General features: G+C 45.8%; 2 protein-coding genes across 10 annotated transcripts in view; one reads left to right on the top strand and one right to left on the bottom strand.

Annotated features, from left to right (window-relative positions):
* The window catches only part of LOC120947909 (probable beta-hexosaminidase fdl), a 359113-nt gene that overhangs the window by 52836 nt on the left and 280424 nt on the right, over positions 1-25853 (top strand). The gene's annotated exons all lie outside the window — the stretch shown is intronic.
* The window catches only part of LOC120950018 (Down syndrome cell adhesion molecule-like protein Dscam2), a 106877-nt gene that overhangs the window by 8887 nt on the left and 72137 nt on the right, over positions 1-25853 (bottom strand). For all 9 annotated transcript variants that reach the window (XM_040367731.2, XM_040367728.2, XM_040367732.2 and 6 more), the window contains exons 6-11: positions 10743-10819; positions 5275-5464; positions 2767-3384; positions 1520-1647; positions 1226-1362; positions 79-965 (exon numbers count right to left, since the gene is read on the bottom strand). In XM_040367731.2, the coding sequence (XP_040223665.1) occupies positions 79-965; positions 1226-1362; positions 1520-1647; positions 2767-3384; positions 5275-5464; positions 10743-10819 (2037 nt within the window). The remainder of the gene's footprint in view (positions 1-78; positions 966-1225; positions 1363-1519; positions 1648-2766; positions 3385-5274; positions 5465-10742; positions 10820-25853) is intronic.

Genomic DNA, 25853 nt, shown 5'->3' with positions numbered 1-25853 from the left:
CTGGGAACGAAAACACAAGAAATGGTTGAATGTATTAGCACCAAAAACCTCCAATAAATCATAGACATGCAAACTTACCATTAACCTTCAGGAAGATAACCTTGCTAACACCCGTCCCGATCGAGTTCTTCGCCTCGCACAGAAAGTGGCCCTGCGAATCTTTCGCGATCTTGCGAAACTGTAGCGTCCCGTTCGTGTGCAGCGACACGTTCGGCTCGTACAGAAAGTCCTTATACTCCCCGGGCGTGTTGCCGATCGCTTTCTTCCACGTCACCGTCGGCTGCGGATGGCCCCCGGCCTGACAGTGCAGTGCCACGTCCTGCCCGGCCTGGGCACTCGAATCCTTCGGCTCCAGTATCCACTTCGGCGGCACGTTCACCGTCAGCGGCACGGTAAAGCTCTCGCTGCCCGCCACATTGCTCGCGATGCACGTATAGTTCCCCGAGTACTCGGACGTAATGTGCTCGATCACCAGGCTCGTGCTGTACTCGTCCAGCCGCCGAATCACCTCGTTGCCCGTCCCAAGCACCGGTTTACCGTTGCGCTCCCAGCGAAAGTTGACTGGCAGATCACCCTCGAGGATTTGGCACGAGATGGCTGCCCGCATACCTTCGCGCAGCATGTTCGTCATCGCTTGGATGGGCATAATCTTGGGCGGCACTATCACCTGTATCTCGACGTTGCGTCGAGCCGTTTGCTTCTGCTTGTTCTGCGCCATACAGGTGTACGTGCCAGCGTCCTCTGCCAGCTGTAGCTGTTCGATGATGAGTGTGCCGTTGTTGTAGGCCCGTTGGCGTCGATTGATGGGTAGTGTTTGACCGTCCCGCTCCCAGTGGATCTTGTCGATCGGGTAGCCGGCGACGGGACACTTGATGATGAGGTCGTGCCCCGAGACGCCCGTAATTTTCGGCATCTCGCGTATGTATGGAAGCCCGTAGATGTTCACTTTGGCACTGTGTGACACTCTGGTTAGTGGAAAAGAGAGAAGAAGCTATGGAATGGCTGAGAGCTTTCTACGTCATTAGTGTGATGCACTGTAAACGTCTCCTGGGGGATGAACGTGGCCCGGTTCTGTATTCTCTCCCAAGAGCACCCACCCACAGCAATCACCGATTGGCATGGATTGTGTAATGCATTTTTCATGCACAATGTCCCTGTCGCTGGTTTGCAGAAGCGCCCACGGGGAAGAAGAGTTTCGTAAATACATGCATCCATCTATCCTTACCTTCCGATGCTGTTCTGCGCCACGCACGTATATTCGCCACCGTCCTCTTCCTTCACGTTGGAAATGTTCACGTGACTGATGACATCGTCGTGGATGGTGACGTACTGGCCGACGACAAACCGGGGACTGTCGGGGATCTGCAAAGAGTGTAACCACAGGCGCGGCAAGCATTTGCATTATTCGTCGCTTACTCTCTTTGGCACGTTCGGGTCTACGGCTTCACGCACAGCACCGCCCACGACTGGGCAGAAGTGGGCAAATCGACAATCCACCAAGAAGGCGTCTGTTACTTACCGGAAAACCGTCCAACTTCCAAGTGAACTGCGGCGGTGGGTTACCGGTACCCACGCACTTGAGCGATACGGTCGGGCCCGGCTGGAGCGTCTGTTCCGAGAACCAGTACAGCAACTCCGGGGTAGCATCTGTTGGCGGGGGACGGAACAAAAGAGAAAGAGCGATAAAAAAGGGGGAACAAATAGTAAGCGCACTTACACTTGACTAAGGTGGGGAAGTTTGGTTTGCACTCCCCTCGAGTGCAATGATCAAAAGAGATTGTTGCACCCTCTCTACCCCATTTTTTCCTCCTTTTCCTTGTCTTCTTGTGTAGTTCCATTTCCGGGCATGGGAAAGAAGGGTGAACAAGTGCATAGAAGGGGTAGAACATAATGTTCCCGTGTCCTAATTATGGATGGATGCTGCCTGATGAATATTCTTTCTTGGCACAGTAAAACGCTGCCCGGAGGGTTATTTCGTAAGGGTGATGCAATCACTCTGTGAGTGTGTGTGTGTGTGTGTGTGTGGTTGCATCTGACACGGTATTGAGAGGGTGTAGAAAAAGACTTTACCAGGTTTTATGGGACATTTTGTTATGACTCGGGGACTGTTCCATTTACTGACACATATTACGATTTGTCGGCAATAATTTTTCAATTGTTTAGAATTGATTTTCAATCAGTTATAAGAAAAATGTGTTATTTCTACAGTGGATAACACAACTATTTAAAGATGGCCCAGTTTGACGTTACTCTCAAAAAGCAAGTGCAATGTTATGCACTGTAGTAAAAGCTTCTTCTGGGGTCAAATGTCAAACTGTATCAAAATGAAATTTAAACAGATCGTTGAAGATCAGAACCCATCCACAGGTCATATTTTAACAACTAAAACGGGTTTTAGTTCCAATGTAGCTTAGCCGGTCTCATGGTACAGTCGTCAACTTGTACGACTTAACAACATGCCCGTCATGGGTTCAAGCCTCAAATGGGAACCGTGCCGCTATACGTAGGACTGAGCATCCGGCTATGGGTAATCAATAAGTCACTGAAAGCCAAGCCCACGAGGGGTACAGGCAGGCCTTGAACGACAACGGTGTTTGAGCCAAAAATAAGAAGAAGTAGTTCCAATGATCAATTGCAGTAAAGCTAAACTGTTAATCATTACAAACATTTACGATTTTAACATCAAAATTTGTTGAAAAAGTATTCAAAATCATCGTTTAAGTGTGTGGTTCAATCAATAGACACTATCCACAAAACCCCACTCACCACCAAGCTGCAGCTCCGCCGTGGACTGTATCTGCTCCCACTCGTTCGCGACGAAGCACTGGTACATGCCCTGGTCCTCTTTCTGCACGTTCTTGATCACGATCCGCGGCACGTCGGTGTAGATTTCGATCCGGCTGTCCCGCACGATCGGTTTGCCGTTGTGCATCCACAGCACCTCGTGCGCCGGAAAGCCGGATATGATGCACTGGAACTGGGCATCCTTCCCGACGTCCACCGTCTGTACCTGGGGCTGCAGGTGGGCGGTCAGCGGTGCCGTCACCGTCAGCGACACCTGGATCGTTTCCTCGCCGGCGGTATTGTTCACCCAGCAGAGGTACTTCCCGCTGTCCTCGAGCCGGGCCTTGGCGATCTTGAGCAGGCCCGCCGACACGATGCTGATGCGCTCGTTCAGCGGCAGCGGCATGATCTGGTCCTTCACCTCTTTGAACCACCGGTAGGTCGGTACCGGGTGGCCCTGGGCGACGCAGGGCAGCGTGACCGGTGCATTCACCACCACGTGCTTGAGCGAATGTTTCTCCACGTTAATTCTAGGTTGTACTAGTCCCTTCGGCTCGGTCACTATCACTCGACCTGGATATGTTGAAATTTGTATTTCACCTGTGCAGAGCGTGTGTGAGAGAGAAAGAGAGAAGCATTACAAGGGGATTGTTTAAAATTGTCTTTGAAGTGATGTTCGTCCTGCTGGCGAAACGGTCAAGCATTTTAATTAGAAGTTAAACATAAATATTGCAAAAGCGTGTCCGGGCGATATCATCGGTACCGGGCTGCTTTCAAAGATTACTCCGTACGTGTGCACTTAACTGCTCGAAATGAAAAAAAAAGCAAAAAAGAAACTACTCGAGTGTCCCGGGTAGTGCTCACGTTTAGTTCGCGCTCTGCGGTTGCTACTTGTAATGCAATTTCAGCACGTTGCTACGAGCTTTTACTGCCATCACCGCTTCTGCTGCTATATATTTTCCGTCCTTCCCAGTTTGCTGTCCATCGGCGAGTCATGAAAATGAAATTCCATTTACCACTCGCCCGAGACTCGGTTGCGCGCTGGATATCTTTTAAGCAACAATTCAACCACTTGGTCCACAAACATTCACGGAATGCCACGTGGCAATGGGTGCACAATCCCATGTAAGCACCAACAAACATCCCATGCCATATTGTGCTCTATTGCACCTTTTCGCAAGGAGAAAGAAAACGGGGATTTGGTGCATCGAGCAGTACAGCAGCACACGTCCGGGTGCATCGATCCCGGTGCAACTCGTGCAAGATCTTGAAGGATTTTCGATTGTCGACGCAGTTTCAGTTTTCTGTGTTTTCTGTGGTGCTTTTGTTTTGTTTCTGCATGCCATATTGTGCTGTAACCTTTGCGGGAGCTTTTCTTTTATGATTCCGCACACACATACACCGACACACACACATTCTTTCTTTTCGCGTTCAAGTATGCACATTGTTCTTGGGTTGCTTTTGGCCCAGCAACACGGGCCCTTTTCTCCGGTGCCACCCCGTTGCCGGGACTCTAGCCCGGTGCCTTTTCACAGATCGATTTCTGCTTCGCTTGCGGCGGTAATTACTGTCGCTCGCGTAATGGACGCTACGTGACTGCAATGCACGAATGGTGGTCCCTCCTGCCCGGGCGCACACTAGCTCGCGCAAAGTTATGCATATCCACTGGCAGTACGGTGTAACGCTGGCATACCACCGTGGTGCGGCAAAACAAAGGAGGAATAAGGACAAAAAAGGGGGAATATGGGGGATGTTTCTTCCGTTTTTACTGCACGAGAAATAAGATATTTTTATCCCGCACGAGGAATGGGAAAAATGGAATGTGGCTTGCCGCATACGGAAATGGAAAGTGCAAGAAAAAAGTCCCTTTTTGACCGGAATATATTGAAATGTATGGTATGTGTAGGAGGCGCTCGGTATGCAAGGGTAAGCGTGTGTGGTTTTTGGGGGAGGGGTCGGAGGCCGGTTGTACGTTCCTAGGAAACACCTGACTTACATGCAGATTTCGTAATTAACGACGCAATAAATGGGTAGCTGTGGCCGATGGTACAATCATTAGGAAATGCAGAAGGATACCGTTTTATCTCTAACAACATTCTAATTGCGGGACGGAGTAATAAAAATACTCATTTTACAGAGCGAGCTTCAAAAAGGACAAAAAAAAATGCAATATGATACAATTCCGTTTCATGTTGCATACACCTAGGCGCCGTCATTACCATTAATTGCGCTTCCCAGGAAATTATCGCATAGTTATTTCAGTTTGATTGAAGTACAATTAATTGAATGTGATGTGTTTTCTGTGATTGCTTTTTATTTTTGAAGCTATTTTCGCCTTTTTTCTTCAATATAAGTATTTCTGAAATTTTGAACGCAAAGCGCCCAAATGTATGTAATATCACTTAAATCGTAGTTTCCATAGTGAAAACCGTTTTGCATATATTAAGGCGCTCAGCTATTAATGGCTTTCGCACTGTTCGAACAACCTACCTGTGAGTCTATTTACAGTTCGGCACGAGTACGTTTTGTACGCATCACTTGCCCCAGCATTGTTGATGTACAGATCGCCATTCGACAGGACGATGTACTTGCCGCCAATGTCCGAGTTGGGGTACAGATGAACGCCCGAGTCCTGCACCCAGGCCGTCACTACCACGTAATCCTGGATGTAGCTTGGCACCTGCAAGAAAGCGAATGTTGAGTAAAAATGTGTTAAAAATGGCATTGATTTGCATGAGAGCGTTAACATAATGTTAAGCTATTACTCGTTCGCCTGTACTGCGGACACGTACTCCTCGGCAGGCTCGCAGCGCAACTCAACCGCACGAATGACATTACATTTAATTACGCAAAATAGCTTTACAAATCGTGCATACCGTGCCGAGCATGAAATATTTGCTCATCCGCACAAGACATTCCGCTCAATTTGCTCGAAACGTACGCATACCGTGCCGCCAATCAGCTCTTACGATCCATCATCTCTTGTCACTCCGAGATACAATTTCTTACAACCATGCCCACATACATACACACACACACGCAGGCAGTGTATCAAAATCTTAATCGTGATCGAAATTCCAGTCCATTCCAAACGGAAGCGACGCACCGCAACGCCGGCAGAAGCGGGGCGCGGGGTTAGTACAGGAAAAAGGGAAAACTTAATTTCCCTGTCTCTGACAAAACAATCACGAACGGCATCAACCGCACGTTTAACGGTGTGGCGGGCCACACTGCTGGGTGCTGAGTGCTGTGCTGTCCGGGGAGGGTGCAGGTTGGGGTTTTCCGGAGAAAACTTTCACCACCGTAACACGTGTCGCTGCCGGGTTTTGTTGCGTGTTGGAGGTTAAACAGAGAGAGAGTGAGAGAGAGTGAGAGAGATAGAGAGCTAGAGAGAGACGTATGAATTGTGGTTTGGAGGTGTAAAATAGGCCTTGAACATTCCTGGAAGTGTTACCGCTTACATGAGGAAAGCAGATAGTTCTTTATATTATTGTGTACTATCATGGATCGTAGATAAGCGCCTGAAGTTATGCAATGGAAGTACATGTATCTATATTTGGCTATTTTTAGTCATTAATAACATAAGGTAAAGTTAAAAAGAAATATGATACAGTTTGCATACATTTAGGCGCTGTATGAAACAGCCGCTTCTTACTTTTAAAACTACCAACTGGCCTTTTTTATAAAGTATGATGAAACATTGAACTATTTATACTTTTAACTGTATATATTATTTGGGGGATATCTTTTAACACCTAAAAATTCATCGGAAAAGCAGTAGTTTTTCAAGTTTACGATGAAACTAAACTGCAACCCGGAACATGCCTTCAAACTCTGTACACCATCGGCAAGTGTACGGCACTGAGTGTCCGTGTAACCACTAACCACGTCTGTTTGCTTTGGCGAGTGTTGAAAAACGATTTAATTGCACTAATTGTGTTTCGCGTTGTAGCGTCGTAAAAAAAACGTCGCACTAGAAGCAAACAGCTAACGGGAAGGTTTTTACTCCCATCTTGATGGGGTTTTGCGGTCATCTTGGAAAATGCTTCCGGTCAGCTGGGGAGCGTGAATCGATCCGAGGGGAAATCGATGTATTTCCGCAGCTACCATCACCGTATGTCTGTGTCTAATGCATGTTGTTTGCTAGCACCACGAGTTTTGTAACACGAGCGCGGAATGCTGAACACATGGCGGGAATGTTTGTCGCCGCTGCTGGCTGCTAGCGCGCAAAGGGTGACAATTTAATTATGAAGCAATTTTGCGGTTAACATGCCACTTCCTCCCGAGGCAGCCGAATGGGATGGATTGGATGGAGCGGTGGTGGTCGTTATGAGTGGTGATAAAAATTGAACCAGACCGTCCTTCGGATTGGCGAGCCGGTGTTCATGTGTGAGCTGTTAATTGAACGCTCTCTCGACACTCTGGGCAGTGCTAGCTCGATAATTAACAGCATGCGAAACCATTAGGGTGGAGATGCTTTTAAATTGTTCATTTTAATAACCATACAAATGGCATTTGAGAAGGAAAAACTTTGAGTGCGTTTTGGCTCCCAATATGCTGTTGATCACTTACATTATATTGATAATTTAAATTAACTCCCAAACTAAACTCTCACCCTGTTCCTGCTGATCGATTGTTTTAAGGATGCCGGCATCGCTGCCAACCATGCATGAAAACCGATAACACGTTTCCCCGTTGCCAACCTTTGCCTAAACAATCAAACACGGAAACATGGGTTGCCGAAGTAAACGGCTCGGAAATCGTAATTCATTGCAAAGCATCATTGGCATTCCGCCATCAATCGTGGCCGCCTAATGGCCATTACGCTGTTTAGCGATGATTTTCGCACACGAATCGTTCGCTCCGGAACCGGTGTGAGACTTACAGCGGAACATTTAATATTCAATGGAGGCAGCTGCTGGCGGCGCTTTGCGCAAACGGGTTTGGGGTGCGAAACGGAATTTTCAGAAAACCCATTGAAATGGTTGAGGTAGAGGTTGCTCGTGCTAGAAATAATAATGAGGACCTTAAACTCCCATTTAAAGATGAAGTTGGGAAGAATTGGAAAGTAAACTTTTTGTTTTAATCGCTTCTTTACACGGAAAATGTGCTTGAGGATTGTTTAGTTGAGCATGATTATTTTTGGAACTTTTACAGGTAAGCTGTTTTCTTGAACTAAGAGAAACATGCCTGTGGCTCGTGATGTTGAATATGTTTCTGAGATTTTTAGTTAACTGATAGTTTATTATTGCAAATATTTCTATTTCAAAACCGTTTATTTACCGATGTCTAATCGTTACAACGACATTAACCAGTATTGCATACTTTGAGGCGTTTAACAAGAATCAATATTGCACTATTTAAGGCAGCATTGCATACCTTCAGGCGCTTGCAAAAAATCAACGAGTAAAGCAATTCAATTGTGCCAGTTAAACGCTGGTTTGCGGCTAACTATGACGCATCGAAGCTAAATTTAGATCCCAAATGTGCTAAAAACTTATTAACTACCTACTTTTAATGTTGCAGTGAAACCGTTGGCCGAAAGCCCACATTCTGCACGAGGCAACCATTTCTTTCCCGTTCTTATCCAATATTAATTAATTAACCTTTTCACCTTTTCCCCCCGTTCAGCTCCAAATCATAAAGCGCACCATTTAAGGTTGAACTGTCCGTGTCTTTGCTGCCACTCAGTTTCGTCGGCAAATGGGACATCATCAAAACGCGGCTCGAATCATTCCAATGCGAAATAAAGAATTTACCGGAATGAGCAAAACGTTGCTTAGCTTCCGGGGCGCGTGCTCCGTTTCGACCTGCCGACCTGCCGAAACCCACCGAAATAGCAGTGTGAAGTAGGTAGGTAGGCAGGGCAAGAGACTGAGAGAGTAAGAACGAGCCGGAGCTGACAGGTTTGTGATGAAATTTATATTACCTATCCTTGAGACGTGATGAAATTATGTAAATTACAGCATTATGAAACGTGACACCCGTGCCTGCTCGGCACGGCGGGGGGGGGGGAAACGTGACGGCCAGCGCAATGCTCATCTGCCGTGTGAATGGTCCGTTAGTGAGCTTTGCGACGGAGGGCGTGCGGAACGGCTACAGAGGCTACAGAATGGAACGAATGCGACTAAAAGGTGAAGAAACAGTTTTCCAAAATGTCACTCATAAATTTCGTGGCTGTCTCTTTTTTTTTTCTTCTACTCTCACTCTCTTGGGCTGCAGCTGCCACGCAGTGACAGCAGTGAATTTTGCATGCAGATGAAGTTGCACAGCTCTTGCGAGTCGCGACTTGCGACTTGATATCGCCGTTGTTTCGGGCGGTTGTCATAACAAATGTCAACCGAGTTCCCCGGGTCGAATGTCGAATGGTGAACAAAACTGATCCATACTGGTTGACCTCTCACCTCGCTCGCTTTATCTCTCCGGTGTCGCCTCCTGTCGGTAAATTTGTGCACTGTTTGAAAGTCTCGCTAAGAGGACTGAGGACCCTGCCGTCTATAGGCCCGGATGGATGGCCAGCGACGGCTTGCGATGAATATTTATTTCAACAAGACATATCGGGAACTACCGCAAGGGAAGGAGAACACAGAGGGTGACCGAAGCGGAGGGGAAAACAAGATCATAAATCATCGGGTACAGCCGGTCGGGCACACTGTCGGTAAGCCTGTCGCACTGTCCATCCATCCAGCAAGGATGCGACGGACTGCCACACAGTGCGAACAGTACGGGTAATGCGCACGGGATCGGTCCGGGGCGATTCCACAGTCAACGCCTATAAATGGCCCCGACATGGCGAAAATGATGAATGGTTCTCAGTTTTCATTCAATTTCCTCTCATTTCGGGCAGTCGGGCGTGCAGCCTCTTGCCTCCTCAGCCCGCTTCCCATCCTGGGAAAATATGCTGAGGGAAAGTAGCGAAGTAGTAGCACTTTTGACACCAAAAGTGGGAAAATTTTGGGACAAAGATGAGCTTAGTTTGTGTATAAGTGTGTGTGTGTTTGAGGAGCGTTTTGCTTAGAAAGTAGCTGATTTGTTGGGAACCATTTTGTCCACTTCTTTTCACTCAGCGCAGCTGTAAGTTGCCGTTGTCTACGCACAAGATCTTTGATATTTGGAGAAATATAGAGAGTAACCGCCGAACCTAGGGAAGAATAAATTAAAGCAACTAAAGGATGAAATATATGCTTCCCCAAGGGGCTGCCAAGCCTTGCCTCAAGCAGCTGAGAAAGTGGATTGTGTCCTAAAGTAAAGGGGGGGGTGTGATTAATAATAGCTAACTTTTATTGAGCATCCCCAAGGATGTGACGATATGCTTAAAACCGTGTTTGGTGGTGAAAAATCACATGCAATAAATCTTGCTACTGCTTATTGTATTAGGTAGCAGAGGTGGATGAAAAAAAACTTAAAATGTAACGCGAGATACGATCCATTTTCCCCGAAGTATTTGTGTAATTCCCTGTGTCGTTTTGTAGGATCTGTTCCACGACTTATTTAATTAATTGCAATTTCGGGAAGCGCCCTGCTGTTGGAACATGCCATTTAAACGCTACTGCTTGTGGTAATTATAATTGAAACAGCAAATTTTCAACACTTCCTGGGGTTTACCGGATAAAAAGTCCTTCCACAAAGTGAGGCACACAAAGCAAAAAAACTGATTTAAATGAGTTGTTAATACAGGATCGCTCTAAACGGAATCGGATTAATCGAACCTTCCAGGAAGTGTGCAGCAAAAGGAAAAAGGGAAGAGCTTTTGTAACGGACGTTCGATCGACTTCTTTCGTGGAAAAGTGCTTTATATTATTTTCCCCACTCTTCATGCACGCAGGAAGTAGAGAAACTCGGCAATTTCTCTCGATTTTTTTTCGACGACCATCCACAACCAGGGGCCAATAGGAATCGTAAAATTTAATTCATCGTAATGGTAGCCATCGCTGGCATATTGTGCGGGTTTCACTCACCTGACACTTTAAAACGGCCGTATTGCCCGACATCACGTACTCATCGTGCACCTGGATGTTGTACTTTTGGTTCACAACTGTAGAAGAGAATGGGGGGAAAAACAGAATGGAAATAATTATTTAGCCATACCGAGCCGTATATTTCAACGACAATTGAACCGAACCGGCACTGAACCGACTGCGATTGTAGTGGACATTAAAGTAAACGTTACGATAATGGGGTTTGAGGAAACACAGTTCCCGACTAGAACTCGGTAGGTTCGTACAAACCTCGAGCATCCTGGGCAGTGGAGCAATTAACGGTCGGAAAGAGGTTTGCTACAAAACGAACCAAGAGCGAAGTGGGAAAATAGGAACAGCATTCTTTAATAGCGATAGAAGAAAACGGCAGACGAACCTATCTATGTGGATCGTCTCGACTCTACGCGACATGACAGCTTTAAGCACGTTATTTCTCACCAGACAGTAGCGACTAGCTGAGCCAGTCGGGGCAGAACGGGATGCTTCTGTTCGGTTTTATGCTCTGTGCGCTTTTTTTGGTGCTGCAACTGCTTCCCTTCTGAGCGTGTTCGGGTAATCGTAATTTTATTTCGAAACACAAATCACACCATTAACCTACTCAAATCGAGTGTGAAATTAAATTTTCTTCCGAAGCACGGAGGGCCGCGCTGACGGTCCAGCGACTGTTCCAGCAGAGCTGATGATGGGAACTGAAGGCACTGAAAAGTTTCGTAGGCGGTTTGAGCTGACAAGATTCGATTGAAAGTTGTCTGAGGAGTTGGTAGGAATTGGCAATTTGCGAAGGATGTAAGGCTTTCGAAGTACGTTTAAAAGTGTTTCACTTTAAAATGGGAGTTTGTTAGTTTGCAAATGTTAGTTGGCTTTAAGAAATTTGGAGGACATTTTGAGCATTAATTCGAACAAAAGTTCAACCATTTCGAACATATTTGAATGTACAGGGATGTGCTTAGTATTTTACAACAGTGCCATCTGGGAGGAAACATAGAAAACATCATACTGAGCAAACTGATAAGTAACACTTGACGGATAATTTCAGCAGTTCATAAACTAGTTTCTTTCAGGTAATTGTAATAAACTGATATGCTCGATTGAACTTGATGTAAAATGGTGCCTAAACATCGTACTTCAACAGACAGTGCATGTATCCTTATGACCAGAGCTTTTGGCTTTTGAATCGTAACTCCCTGGCTCACAGCGTAAACTTTTGAACTAACTTCCACGTGAGTTTTGAGCGTGAGACGACACGATACCCTTCCAACTGGACCACGGAAGCGCAACCACACATCAACTGATTGCTGCAATCAGTTCATCGCATTTTGTTCAATGTTGCATGGCAAAGTTTCAACGGGTGTGTCTGAAGCGAACTGCAATGATGCATAATCAAGAGAGCTTTGCGATGGAGTTGGGAAGAAGTCTGCATCTATAAATGAGTGCATGAATGAGTTCATTCATTACAAAGTTACTCCTCTAGAGCGGTAGAACTTGAATGAAAGTAAATAACGAAGCTGTTATCATTGCAGGAACGCCACTAATTCCATTTGTCCAAGTTCCCGATAACCGGCTTTTAAATGAAAAACAACATTGTATGGAATCGATGCCTTAGTGGTGTTCCAGTAGAAGCAAAACAAGCACCACACTTTGTTCCCATTTTTACTCTCGATTAAACAAACGGAATGCAATCAGCAGGAAAAACAAACAACCTGCTCGCGCGCTACCTGGTAAGAAAGCGGGCGCTTCGGTTTCCCCAGAAAGCATCCCCGGACAGGAGAAGCTCGACGAAAGGATGATCTACAAATTATAGCCTTGCCGCACAAACCGAGTGCCAAGATACCAAGCTATGGTTGTGCTCGAATTTAGCGGCGAAAAGGAGTCGGTGAGAGCTGGACTCCCCGTTGCTTGGGCGCATCCTCGCACCCAACAAACCCCCCAGGAAGAACGGATCTTAAATGAATTAGTTTATCGCTTAATCAGAGATCCCATCAATAAAAACGGTTAATGCTTATCCGATTAGTGGACGAAGGCGAACCATCGCTGGAGAGAACTGTTCTTCCTCCCCTTGCTGAGTGTGGGAAAAGTTGTACCGTCACGCATGCTGGTGGACGTGATATGGCTGGCCAAAAAGTTTCCTGCGTCGGGGAGAAAGAATCAACAACCCAAAACAACACGGCCGAGAAATGGTTACGGCACACTAGATCATCATCATTATTAGTGCTCGGATGAGCTATGAGGTTGAGCCAGTAGATGGATGGATGGACGGATAGATTGGTGGGTTAAAGAGAATCGCCAATGCGAGCAGACTGAACTAGCTCGAGCCGGGTTTCTTTTTATGCCGGACAGATCGTTCTTGGTAGTTCTTTTTTTGCGTTTGGCCGAAACACATTACATATCCTGTTTCTTCTTTCGGCCAACCGGAAATTCCGGTGTACGGATACGGGCAAAGGTAAACAGGTTGCCGAGATGTTGTGTATGTTTTTCTCCACATACATACGCACACACACACACGCACAAACTCGTTTGTCAACAAACTCTTTAATCTGATAAGTGAAACAGTGGCATTCGTCTACCACACAGCTAAACTGCTCAACTGTGGTGATTGTGTTGGAACAAACTGTACCTCAACAGCCAAACACACAGTCGAGTGGTTGAGAAGTTTGTGTGTTCCTTATTTTCTATTCCCTTTCATTTTCTTTGGCAAACCGGAATTGAACAAAAATAAATGCTCGAAAGCAGAGGAGGCGCTACGACGAAACGGTAACGGGCATACTACTCAGGTCGAATGAGAACCGCTATGACAAGGTTGGTCCATTCGATTGTTCGCTGTTAATGTACCAAACTAAAAAGGAACAACAAATGTCCAAACGTGTGGCCATGCGTTGTTGTTTGTGCGTCACCCAGTGTTGACGTAATGTGCAAGCAATGGAGCACCCAACGTACAGAAGCTTTCTTCTTTTCTGTCGCCTAACTTACAAACACAGACACACAGCTCTGCACCGAGCATCATTTGTACAGTGTGTACGGATTAAAATTTAATTATTCAGCTCGTGTAAAACGCAAAGGCGACAGCTTTGAAGAAAACTTTCATCCCCAAACATCCGGTCGGTCTTGCGGGCATCGGTCTTGCTGGCATGCTGGCTGCACCGTTTGCTGTCCAATCTGGTCCTGGTAGATGAAAGTGAACTATCATCGGCAGCACTGTCACGAGAGGAGCACTGTACCTCAAAGCCGGAGATAATTTCCTTCCATCCTCCTCCCGTGTCATGCGGCTTTACTAACCGGTAGCCTTTTTGGAGTGAAAAGAAGAGAGAACAAGGGAGAGAGAGAGAGAGCGGTAAGAAAAACGCAACATAAAACAGCAAAAAGCCCTTCCTGCGAGCAGTAGGACGGCACTTCACTTGCTTTGTTTATTCAGTTTTACAGAGCAAATTTATGGTCTCGTATCCTCATCCAGCACCAAACCGGCAGGCCTGTGCAGTGGGCAACAGGAACCGTCTGCAGCCGGCGGATAAACTTTCCCCATAGGCGAAGAGGCTCAAAGAGGCCGTAGCGTGTGCGGGCTGGACTGGAGATTGGAGCACGCAAACTTTCACCGTTACGCAGGACGCGTGGAGCAGCGGACGTAGGCGGGAACGGGAAAGCAAACTAGTTCGCAGGAAAATATGTCTTTGCATACGGTTGTACGGGAGGTAGCGGGTAGAATGTTGCGGTAGAACCTTACAACAGTTATCCAAGATACTGCTGAAAGCCGTGCCGAAGCACCAGCGCTCACTTCGGATGAAGCCTGCACCATGATTTGCGTGATGTACGGGGCAGTGCTAAGCTCTGGTGGAGCGGACGGTGCGAAGAGGAAATAAGCTACACCCCCAAAACGAGGAGGGTTGGATAAAGCTTCCCAACCACCAGGGACGGGCAGCTCAGAAGTGAAGCGAACGGCAACTTTGAGTAAATATCTTCAACACCATCATCTTCAGGATTTTGGGCTTCAGGGTTGGAGTTGGGAGATGGGAAGTGAAACTGCGGAACTACACTATGACAAACTTTATCCATTTTGACTATATATCCATCTACTGCTCCGGTGGCAGAATTTGTCGACATAATCACAACAGAGAGAGAGAAAGATAGATAGAGAGAGAGAGAGAGAGAGAGAAAAAAAGGAAGAGAGAGCAGCGCTCAAGCATCCAAAGAACCAAACGACGGACGGATGAGCTGATATGGTGATGACGCCGTTGCTGACAGTGCAGCTAGTTGAAGAATGTCAAACTGGGCGCAGAGGCAGACATGGGACGGAGATAGGACACAACTCTTTGATTACGGTAGACGATTATAGCGCTAGCTAGGCTTAATGTTACTCGTCGGCCCCACTCCCACTCGGTTGTCTCTTGTTTCGGCAAAATCTGCACAACTTCATCAAACGCGCTCACAAACTTGCGCCTCGCCTCGGCTTGGTGGTTCCTGAGTTCTGAGCTTTGTTGAGGGATTATCAACCGGTGTTGTTAAGTTACGGCTGCGGAAAGGAAGCAAGCAAAAAAACACGTCCATCATTTTATCGCAGGCGAGTTTGTCAAACAGCCATCTTCAGCTCGGAAGACAGTTTCACTACCGCCGTGGCCAGCCGCCGAAAGATGCGGACAAACTTTGACGTCGTCAACTGAAACGCCGCTAAGCCGGAACGTTGCGCCTTGTTCACGGCGGCACTCCAGAGGCCTCCAATCGAGAAGAGTAAGGGAGGAGTAGGGCACGCGAGGACGTAAGTGCTGTCCACCGTTTGCTCTCCACCCGCTCAGGAGTTTTTAACTTATTGCAAATGCTAATGAATGGAAAATCCGTGTACCGGATTTCCTCGAATCCACCACTCTGTGCCCCTCTGCGGTGCTGCTGGCCGCACTACGATGCTCTGGGGAAATTCAATTCGAAAGCAAACAGTGCGAACCGTTGCTTACGTGGAATGAGAATGTGGGCTAGAATATATAAAAAAAACAGAGTGAAAGCACGAGACTTAAAACGGTCGTGTTTCCTGTTCCCTGCGAGTGTGTGTGTGTGCGTGGGGATCTTTTTTTTCGACTCCTCTTCTCTCCGGACAGCTCCAATGGGAAGTAAATTTTAACATGTGCCCCGGTAAATTGCAGCATGTATGTGTCAGTATGTTTGCTTCCGTTGCGATGGTAATCCTGCTCTTCCCTGCCATGGCAAAATCGGCATGAAACCAAACAATCAACTTCAAACAACCATTCCCGGAGAAAACGTCCAACCTACATCGGGTGGAGGTGGAACTCTCAGAAAAAAAGGCTCGCTGTCTCCCGAGACATTCCAGCGCGTCCGGTACTGGAGTACTGTCCCATGCACAGCAGCAGCTGATGATGATGATGATGATGATGGTTCCGTAACTGAATGAATGCACAGTACAAGTGGAAGCGACCTCGAGGAAAAACTTCAACCGAATGCTTCTCCATTTCTGACCAAAAGGGACCAGCTTCCTCCACCATCGCCATCACCGCATCAAGATGCGAACGGAACTGGCTGGGGAGTAAAATTTATATGTAAATTGTTTATAATGTATTCATGAAGCAAATTGCGTTACTTTGCGTCGATTCGGCTGCTTACAGTTTCGCGGATTCACACCAGAGAGGGTGGGAAACAACGATCCGTTTTTTTACCATCCTTATTGGGAACTTATTCCTGTGCTGCTTGGTGGTGGAAATTCTTCCCCACAATGGGGAATTCGTAACAGCCGGTTAGAGGCGATACCCTGCGACCAACCAAGGTGGGAGAACGCAAACATTGGGAAATTGGACAAATCATTCACACGCCCCACGCTGGGTGGGGAAAGGTGGTTACAGCGGGTGGGAAGCGAGGCACGGAATTGAACCATTTCACGGGCAATCTGCTACGAAACGATTGTGCGCTAAGGTTGGGCGATTGTCACCGGTTTGATGATTATTGGGGGAGAAATAAAAGGGGGATAAGCATAACATTTCGGTTTTGTTGGTTTTGTTTGTGCTTCTTTTAACTTAAGCACTGAATAAAAGTGCATTGGGGGCTTTAGTGGGTTTTAATTTCCAAGAAACGTATGGAAAATGCGTTCGACAAAGGAACAGCGTACGGGAAATTTTCTCCAATAGTACTATTATTAATTCTGAAATCATAATATGTGGATTAAGCATTTCATGGGAAAAAGTATTGCGTAGGACAGTTCGATGCGGGTTGAGCATCATGACTAGGAAAAATGCTTCCATTACACTTTCCATCGCTTATTTACTGCACCTAACAAGCGCTTCACAGCGTTACCGCCTAAATGTATGCAAAGGAATACATTAGTAAACATGAACGCACACGTGAAAACACTTTTTAGTAGGCAGAGCATGTGACAAAATAACAAGCAATATTACCAGCACGTGTTTGATACATAAAAAAGAAGGCACAATAAATAAAATAATGAGAGTTTAACTTAAAACTGAAGAGCCTATTTTACTGGAGCAAAAAATGCACTCTCAACTCACAATAAATTAACTCCCTCAAAACAACACGACCACTGTTACCATCAAAGCTATTCATTCCATGGAACTGTTTGTTTCAACTGTGTTTGTGTGATCAATCAACGGTGGCACCTTGCACAGACCCCTGATATGTAAATTAAATTCATGGAAAGCAAACCCACACGTAGCTAACGCAGTCAAATGTACCGGGTTCAAACAATTTCCCCTAGCAGCGCACACCCAACCTTAGCACACGTGCAAAAGCAGCACTTAACGCAATTGAATTGCGCATGAAAGAGCTGCATTTTGGGAATAACAGGAATGATTTGCAGAGTTTCAAGGAATAGCGGCACAGCGTTGCGAATTTCGTCGAACGTGTACCGCACCAAACAACACGCGTGCATGTTTTATGAATTAAGCAAAAATCGTTGGCCTTTATTCCCTCGACTCGTCACACGCCCGGGGGAGATATTATGCGTCAATTATGGTGAAACAGGTGAGCACGCAGGAGAGTACGCACCACAACTTGCTACCGAAGTGGCGGGAAAGTGAAAGGAGAGTCAGTGAAATAAACGGCACTTGAGAACTAACGACAGGCGCTAAAGGAAGAGATTTACCGCGGTGCGGTGCGGTGTGTGCATAGGCCTCCCCCAGAGCCATTAATCATCCTCGGTGTTATCCCTTTCTTGTGCTTTCGTGCTTTTTTTCGGTTGGGGGTTTTCGGGCCTTTTTATTCCTTTGTTTTTCCCCACTTTTGGTCGAAGGTATTAAGCGTTACATGATCCACACGGTGACACTTTGGACTGTTTCGGACTTCACCGGGGACAAAAGGACACCCACCGGTGCGTACCACAGCATCCGTTCTAGCATCAGGCTCTATTAACCGACCCCGAAGCTTCACTGAGGCACGGGAAAAAGGTATAAGCTTTATAAGACAAAAAATGGAGCTTCTCGAGGGTTAACGGAACCGGAGAAACGCAACGGTCCTGACGTCCGTTTTCATTTTGCATTGTCGTAGGGTTTTTTTTCCTTTTACACTCCAGCTCCGTTTGACCTTAAAGACCGAAATCGGGGACCGCAACCGCACCTGTATTTTGGTCCGTTTGCTGCGGGAGTTTGTTGATTTCATTCTCCTTTTTTTTTTGGTCACTGCTGAGAGTGATCTTTACGATTACGATCACTTTTCCACACGCATCAGTGCAGTGGTTTGTCATTTCAGGTCGTTTGTAGGGTTTTTTGGGGCTTTTTTCTCTTTCACAACCCGTTTTTGCCTCATTCGGAAGGTCTGGAAATGCAAATAATGAAACAATGAAACTCATTTCAATGTTTGTCGCGTTGCTGGCCGGATTTGGCGTATTTTTGCTCCGCTCAACCGGACTTCCAGAGCTTTTGTTTTCCTGTTTTGTTGCTGCCACCCGTTCGTTAGCAAAAGGATTTGCGGATGGGCACAGAATTACATAGAACTAGAATCGCTGGCTCTGCCGTTTTCATTCAAAATGAGCTGCCTGTAGTACTGCACGACATTTTGCTGGGGGCATTTTACCCCCAAAAAAAAAAGACACTCCGACCTCATTTCATCTCTCCATTGCACGCTCGGTGTTATCTTGGCGAGAACATCATTTCGCCCTTTTTCCTTAAGATGCTGGCTGACAAAAGCTCCCGCAGCGCTTTTTTTTACTCTTTTGCTTTCAATCTCCGCTCTCTCACCACCTACAAAGTGCCTCAAAAAAACAGGAACCGACCAGATAATCAGCAGAAAATTGCTGGCGGGAATGAAAATCTGTTGTCGAATCTTGTTTATCAAATTGTTCCGGGAAATCGATTTTTACTGTCACCTTTTTCTTTTGCTTCTGGCACTACTTGTGCAGGGACGGTGGATGACAGCAGATGAGAATGTAAACGCTTTATGCAGCACAATGGTGTGCGGAATGTAAAGCATTGTGCGCATTTCCTGGGTTGACGGGGACCTAATTGACGTACACATTAGTGGAGCGGACGGCAAAGCAGTTTAGTTTGGTGGCGTATGCTCTCTGTTTTGCGGGCGGTAGATGGCCCCCTTACAAAACTGGCTGTTTCAACTTTAAACGTTCATCAAACACAACCAACACAAATGACACTTTCAGCAAGTTTGGTTCTGGGTGTTTTTTTGGTTGAGTGGGGGAGTTTATGTTGTTCTTTTTTTCGGTTGCTTTCATCAAATTCACTTGGTGTGCGGCACCAATGCTTGTGCTTTGTAGGCGAATGGTTCGTATGGTAGGCGAAAAGTTGTACATCATCCTTGATGAGGGCGTGTTAGCAAGCAGCATGTAGGAGTATAGATGGAAGACTTTGCTCGGGTATTAAATTGTCGAGAAGTTACCGTCGAAAAGAAAGAACAAGAGGATTTTCAGGGCTCTTTAAGTATTTGAGGGAGCATGTTCGCTTTAAGATACGACGGGGATGAAAAGCTTTAATGGTTTTTGGGCTCGAATGAGCTATTTTACATGCATAATTTGCTGCTTTTGAAATTTAAATCGAGTATCCACTTTAATTTGGTTGTTTTTGCCATTCAAAGGACATAAAATTGTAATTTTGATGTTTGCGCTGCACAACTAGGCACATTTTGTGTTGTGTATTGCATACTTTTAGGCTTTTTTTTCTATAGATCATTGATAAGGCTTAAAAATGTTCTTTTATTGTTTATCAAACAATTGGTGTTGCTATAACATGATTAAAAAAGGGAAAATTCCACCATTGTGACTTTCAACACATCTACTTCCCTTTAAAATTCCCCCAAAGCTCCCTACAAGAGCAAACAGCCCAGCATTAATCGATGAAGACCCCTAACACAGCCCTTTAAGGATGCGCCGCACGTGATTTATCTCTTTGCTGCATTGGAAGGTTCTGTTTTGGATTGCGTGGCCGCCCGTGAGGCCGTGATCCTTTGATTCTAGGCTTTACTTTTTTCAACCACCCTGTCCGAGACACGTTAATCGCTGGCTTTGAGCGAACGAAAGGTCAGGACAAAAAATAAACAGCAAAGTGTTTTGTGTGTGTGCAGTCGACAAAAACAAAGAAAGAAACAAATATCCGAGAAACGTTCACACCAGCGATGAAGTACATTCTACCAATCTTTGGGCAAAAAAACATTTCGACCTTTTTTTGCGTTCGTTAAGGCTCTAACACACTGATCTAACACACACAAAAAACTCCTTAATCCTGTACAATCAAACCCGACGAAAGGGAAGGGGTGCAGTGTGAGAGTGAAGCATTCGTCTGTCTGCTGCGTTATGCTAGAAGGATTTTTCTATTCCTTTTTGTTTGCCAAAAACAATAACCAAGCGCACCGCCACAGTTCCTGCAGAAAACAAAGCTGCCCCACATTCACAATCCCAAGGGAAAGACGGTATAACACAGCCCAGTGAGGTTTGAGAAAACGAAACTAAATGTCTCCGACCTCTCCTCACGCAGGCAGGCGAGCAAGCAGACACCGAAATAAAACGGAGATGACAGTAACATTTCTCAAATGATTCGTTAGAATGCTCGCTGTCACTGCGTCCTCGGCTCGGGTCTCCAGTGGCAGTGGCTTTGGCGCCGGTAAAAAAAGATGGCACCGCAAATGAACGTGGACAGTGAGCGACTGGGTGTGACCGGATGCTCCAAAAACAATCTCCACACACCGTTAGGTCTAACTAGTTTGTGTGTGTGCGTTGTTTTTTTTGTCGAAAGCATCGCGCTTTTCCTTCCTTCCTTTCCCGCATCGAGCACACCCGCACGAAAGCGAAACAGTTCGTTAGGTAATTCGGGCGAAATTACTTAGGCGTAATCACAAAGCGGCTTAATTAATCATCCGGCAGTGAGCCGCATAACGCGTGCCCCAATGAGCTATTGCTCCTTCTGGGCTGGGAAGGAGGAATTAAAATACATAAAGGCACATGGTTTCGCTACGGGCACTTGGGACAGCAGGGTACCGTTCCAGGAAGGGCTAGGCTTGCACGGGATCAGTTTCCGAGGCAATTGAGAATGATGGTCGTGAAAGAGACTGAGCGGGAAATGAATTGGCAGATTCGACAGCTTTGAAACACGGTGTCACACGGAGGGATACAAATGATTTGCGATTTTTCACCAAGCCAAACTGGCACCGGGCTGCTGAAGATGTGGTTGGTTTCTGGCGGGATTAATGAACCGAACCGGGGGTTGCTCTAGTGGCATAATTGAAAAAGGACAAGGATAAATTTATGACGATTTTTTGTGGACTGTGTGTCTTTTCTTGGTAGATATCATTGAGTGGAGTAGTAGCGGGTTAAGCTATGTGCGGTAATATTTCAATTAAAGCTGTGCACGGTTTATATTGATAATTGTCTTGAGAAATTGGAACCATTTTCGTCCATATCACCTATGAACAGCATTATATTGAAGGTAGATCAGAAAGAAGCTGACATGATGTAACGCGCATTGCATACCTTTAGGCGAATAAAATACGTAGTAACCGATTTTGGATGGAAGGTATGCAATCAGCATGTCATTAATATGCTTTTATTTATGAAATTCATTAAAAACATTCAAATCTATGTACCTGTCAGGGTAACAGATAATTTCAGCGGAGAAATTCATCATGCTTCACAATCAAACAGAATCACAAGCGCTTTGTAATGTTTACAACTGTCATCACTATCGTGCACAGTGCTATCATTTATCGCTTCTCTGCAGCAATGTAAACGTATCACGAGAGCAAATAACATATAAAAAAAGAAAAAAAGAGAAACAGATAAAAGCACGGATGCTACAATTTTGCAGGCAAATTAACAATGTACAGCAGCAGCAGCAGCAGACGACGTACGGTTACGGATCGTGTGTCTGCCCTTTCCTGGAAAGCGCCGGTGAGATTTGATATTTCTTTTCCACTTTGTTTCCTCGTTATGCGCCCACCTCCCACGATGTCGTGTGCAGAAAATGGACAAAACATTAGCCACGGGAGACCAGCGCACCCGGGTGTCCAGGCACACAACAATCCGCGCCCATCCGGCACTGTGAAATGCAGGAAAAAGTGTGCAGATAAATAAAACACAAAGGAACGCAAATACTGACCAAACACGGACAACATGGGAGTGAGCTTGTCGGGCACCTAAGGCAAAAAGGAACCCTTTTTGTTTTTTTGCTCTTCAGAAAGATGCATGCTTAAGCTTGTCGACACATCACCAACAGCAGCAGCAGCAGAATTGTAAAAGCTTGTAACCATTTCATGGTCCCTTGTATTGCATCGCTTTTGCTGCTTGAGGGAGGATGGACCATGCGCAACCACAGGAAAAGAGGGTAACAGTCCCCCAATCGTGTACGGTGGGCTTGCTTTGATGGACTTTGTATTATGCAGAGAAAAAAGATGCGTTGACTTGAAAATCGTACGGATGAGCTTTTTCTTCCCAGGTAACAGAAGTTTGCAATTAGCAGATGCATCGAAGCAAGCAGTAAATGTGCATTAGCACGTGGTAAATGTGTCCACGTGTGTGTGATGCAGGATTTAACTGTCGTTACCAGGGAAATGCCCTGTTCCGTTTGGAGCGGAGGATTCACTTGATGGCATGTTGTGCTCAACGAAATGGACAATGTTGATTTAATTGCAGTGTCTTGAGGGAGCATTTTAATTAAATTTGAATTTTTTTTAACAGTCTCATTTTTCGAATGTTGCTGAAAGAAATGACGCACGCCTAAATGTATGCAAATGGCGTGATTTTATCTCATCTCCGTCCGCTGACAACTCTCAAATGATTTCTTACAATTCTGACAACTCTACTGATTACTTGAGGCGACAAAATGGGATATTCAAAATACATTCCCCACGAAACTCCCGCTCCCTCAGCTCCCTCAACGACACGATCGCTCAACTCTTTCGCGCCTAATGAGATCATTATTGAGAGGATGAATGGGGCGATGATTAAACAACTTCCGGCAGTGATGAGAATTTGTGCTTGGCTGCGTCCGCATTCAGCACGAAACAATGCACGACTTGGAGCTACCGTGGATAAGAAACTCTCATTCAGTCGTTCGGTGAAACGAACTGGCGGAGACGGTAGCTTTTTTCTTGTGTATCTCCGGTTTTCTCGTTTGCACGTTTGCAATGTCCTCCCGGAGCCTATTCTTTTCGTCGCTTCAATTATCTGGCGTGCTGGTGGTGGTGGTGCTATCGTTCCCCACTTTCGTTTCTGGTATCCAAATGCTGGTATCTCTCCTGCCCAGGATGTAGTTTTGGTGTGCCATGGCTCTTTGCCATAGTCTTGCCGAATGAGAAACTATGCCGCTGTGATGTGAAATATTCATCATCAGTATCTCTTTCCGTGATTTGGTACTATTCTTTCATCGTTAGTGGTGGTACTGACTTCCCCGGCAATCGACAGGCGACTGTCGTCTAGGTAACGGATCGCGCGTCACAAGAATTGCTGGATGAAAACCCCCGACAGCAGCGAGCAATACAAAAGTCAAACCTCACGGGTAGCTCAAAGCTGTGTAAGGGGAAATGCTTTGTTGATAATAAAAAAAAAGTATCATCTCGTCCCCTGTGATGTGCAGCAGGAAGCCTAGCTTGTCGCGCCATAAAGCCCCCCGTGGGAGAGCAGAGCATCTCCGCCGGTGTAACCAGCGCGCTTTCGACAGGCAGACGACAAACCGTAACGGTTTGATTTCTTGGCAACCTATCCGCGCACGGATTGATCGTCATCGAACCGGAACAGGCTGGTAATAGCGCAAACAACGGCACCATTGAACCGAACCAAACGCCAAAAGATCGACCAAAAGGGACTGTGTGACACAACATCAACATCAATCGATGTGCGTAGACCAAGGAGTTAAGGAAAGAAAAGAATAAGTAATAAAAAAAACGCTATCATCGCAGGTTTTCCTTTCCAAGAAGAACAATGGTCCCGATGCAGAACAAACGCCACCACACTTGCATTGTAACGATGACAACCTAATGCGTGATGCTTTGGCTCGCTACCATGCCTCCACCGCGTTACTAACGAAATTATATGATACAATGTATTATATTTTATGGCTTTACGGTGACACAGCGTATAGGGGGGGGGGGGCAATGTTTGTGGAAGGATTTTTTCAACCCTGCGCTAGGGTTGCGCGATGCGTGTGCGTTTATAAGAAACGAAATTGAAATTTATATCACTATTTTTGGGGCCTGTGTGTGAAGGTTGAAAGACAACCGCAGGATTTCGGTGGAATGAAATATAATAAAAAGGAGCTTTTGTTGTTGTTGTTGTAGCCAATCTTCAGACAAAGGCGTTACGAGATGAGGGTCAGTGCTGTCATTGTGTTATGGTTGGTAGACCATGCGAAAAAGGTATTCGAAAGCTGTATCGTACCTGCAGGCTTACGAATTAAGACACGGTTTGCAGCGTTAAGCTTATTAAATGTGTTACAAAACCGGTTTTAGGAGCTATGATAACTTCACATCCCATCTGAAACTCGTTTGCGCATAATTTGTAGATTAAAACGCCTAAATGTATGCAATTTGAACGACAAAATTCAATGCGTAGAAATTTGTGGAATTTCAAAGGATAAAATTGTTTCATATGTCTACGCCTAAATGTATGCTATTTGTTGCATTTCATGACACTAATACTGATTGTCTTGAGTTGATGAGTATTACGTTGAGTATTATGTTAATTATGTTGAGTAACTGTCCACAATTTATTCTATCGAGCATTGTATTTTCCTGCACTGTCAATTTGATAAATGCTTTTTTTTAAATAACTGTAGTCTCGAGTTCAATTTAGCATTTCAATTAAAGTAAAGAAATACAATAATACAACTGAATAATTTCATAAAATAAACACATTTCTTGCTAAGAAGCCCTCTATGAATTGTTCCGCTAATGCAGTGGCCATTTAAAATAGACCAATTGTAGTAAAAATTGTACGCATTTACCCATCCCCCCGCTAGCCAGCGAAATGCCTTGTGCAGTAGGCACTTTGTTACAAAGCCGGTGTCGTGCAGCTTCAACCACCCTTCCCGGAAGCGAACGGAACGGTAAACCCGTCCCCCATCCAGCAGAGAATAACTAATTCAGATCGTCTGTCATTCGATGGTTATTTTATTGTTGGCCAAGGAAACCGAATAACACAAAAACCCCGACCCATTGTATATATGTGTGTGTGTAAAAACGAAAACAAAAACGAACCGAAGCAAGCGTGCGCTCCACGAGCAGAAAATCCTTTATTTTCTTCTGTAACATTTTGCTTGCTCGAATGCGACTGCAGAATGGAGCGTGAGCAAGAAGTCGGAGGACGTCTTTTGTTGCACGACTAAAGCTAACGTGAATGGGAAAAAAGAAACCGCAAAGATCGGATTGTGGTTGGCAGGAAAACGCATCCCGTTCTCCGGCGCGCAGGGTTTTTTTTGCCGTCCAATTCTTTTTATCGAACATTCTTTTCGTGCACGCTAAGGACGGACGGGCACAGGGACAGACAACAAAACGGCTAAAGAAATGGCTCAAGCAGCAGCCATTCGTTTGGTTGCGGCAAAACTTTCCGCTCATTGTTCCATCGCTCTCTGTCTCTCTTTCGTTCGGCGGCATTTTAATGCCATTCGGGGCCTGGAATGCTGCTGAATTCATTACGCCAAGGAAATCCGTCCCGTT

The sequence above is a fragment of the Anopheles coluzzii genome, chromosome 2 (assembly GCF_943734685.1).
Source record: "Anopheles coluzzii chromosome 2, AcolN3, whole genome shotgun sequence".
Lineage (NCBI taxonomy): Eukaryota > Metazoa > Arthropoda > Insecta > Diptera > Culicidae > Anopheles > Anopheles coluzzii.
The sequence above is the reverse complement of the archived record's forward strand: the minus strand, read 5'-3'. Positions and strand labels throughout refer to the sequence as shown.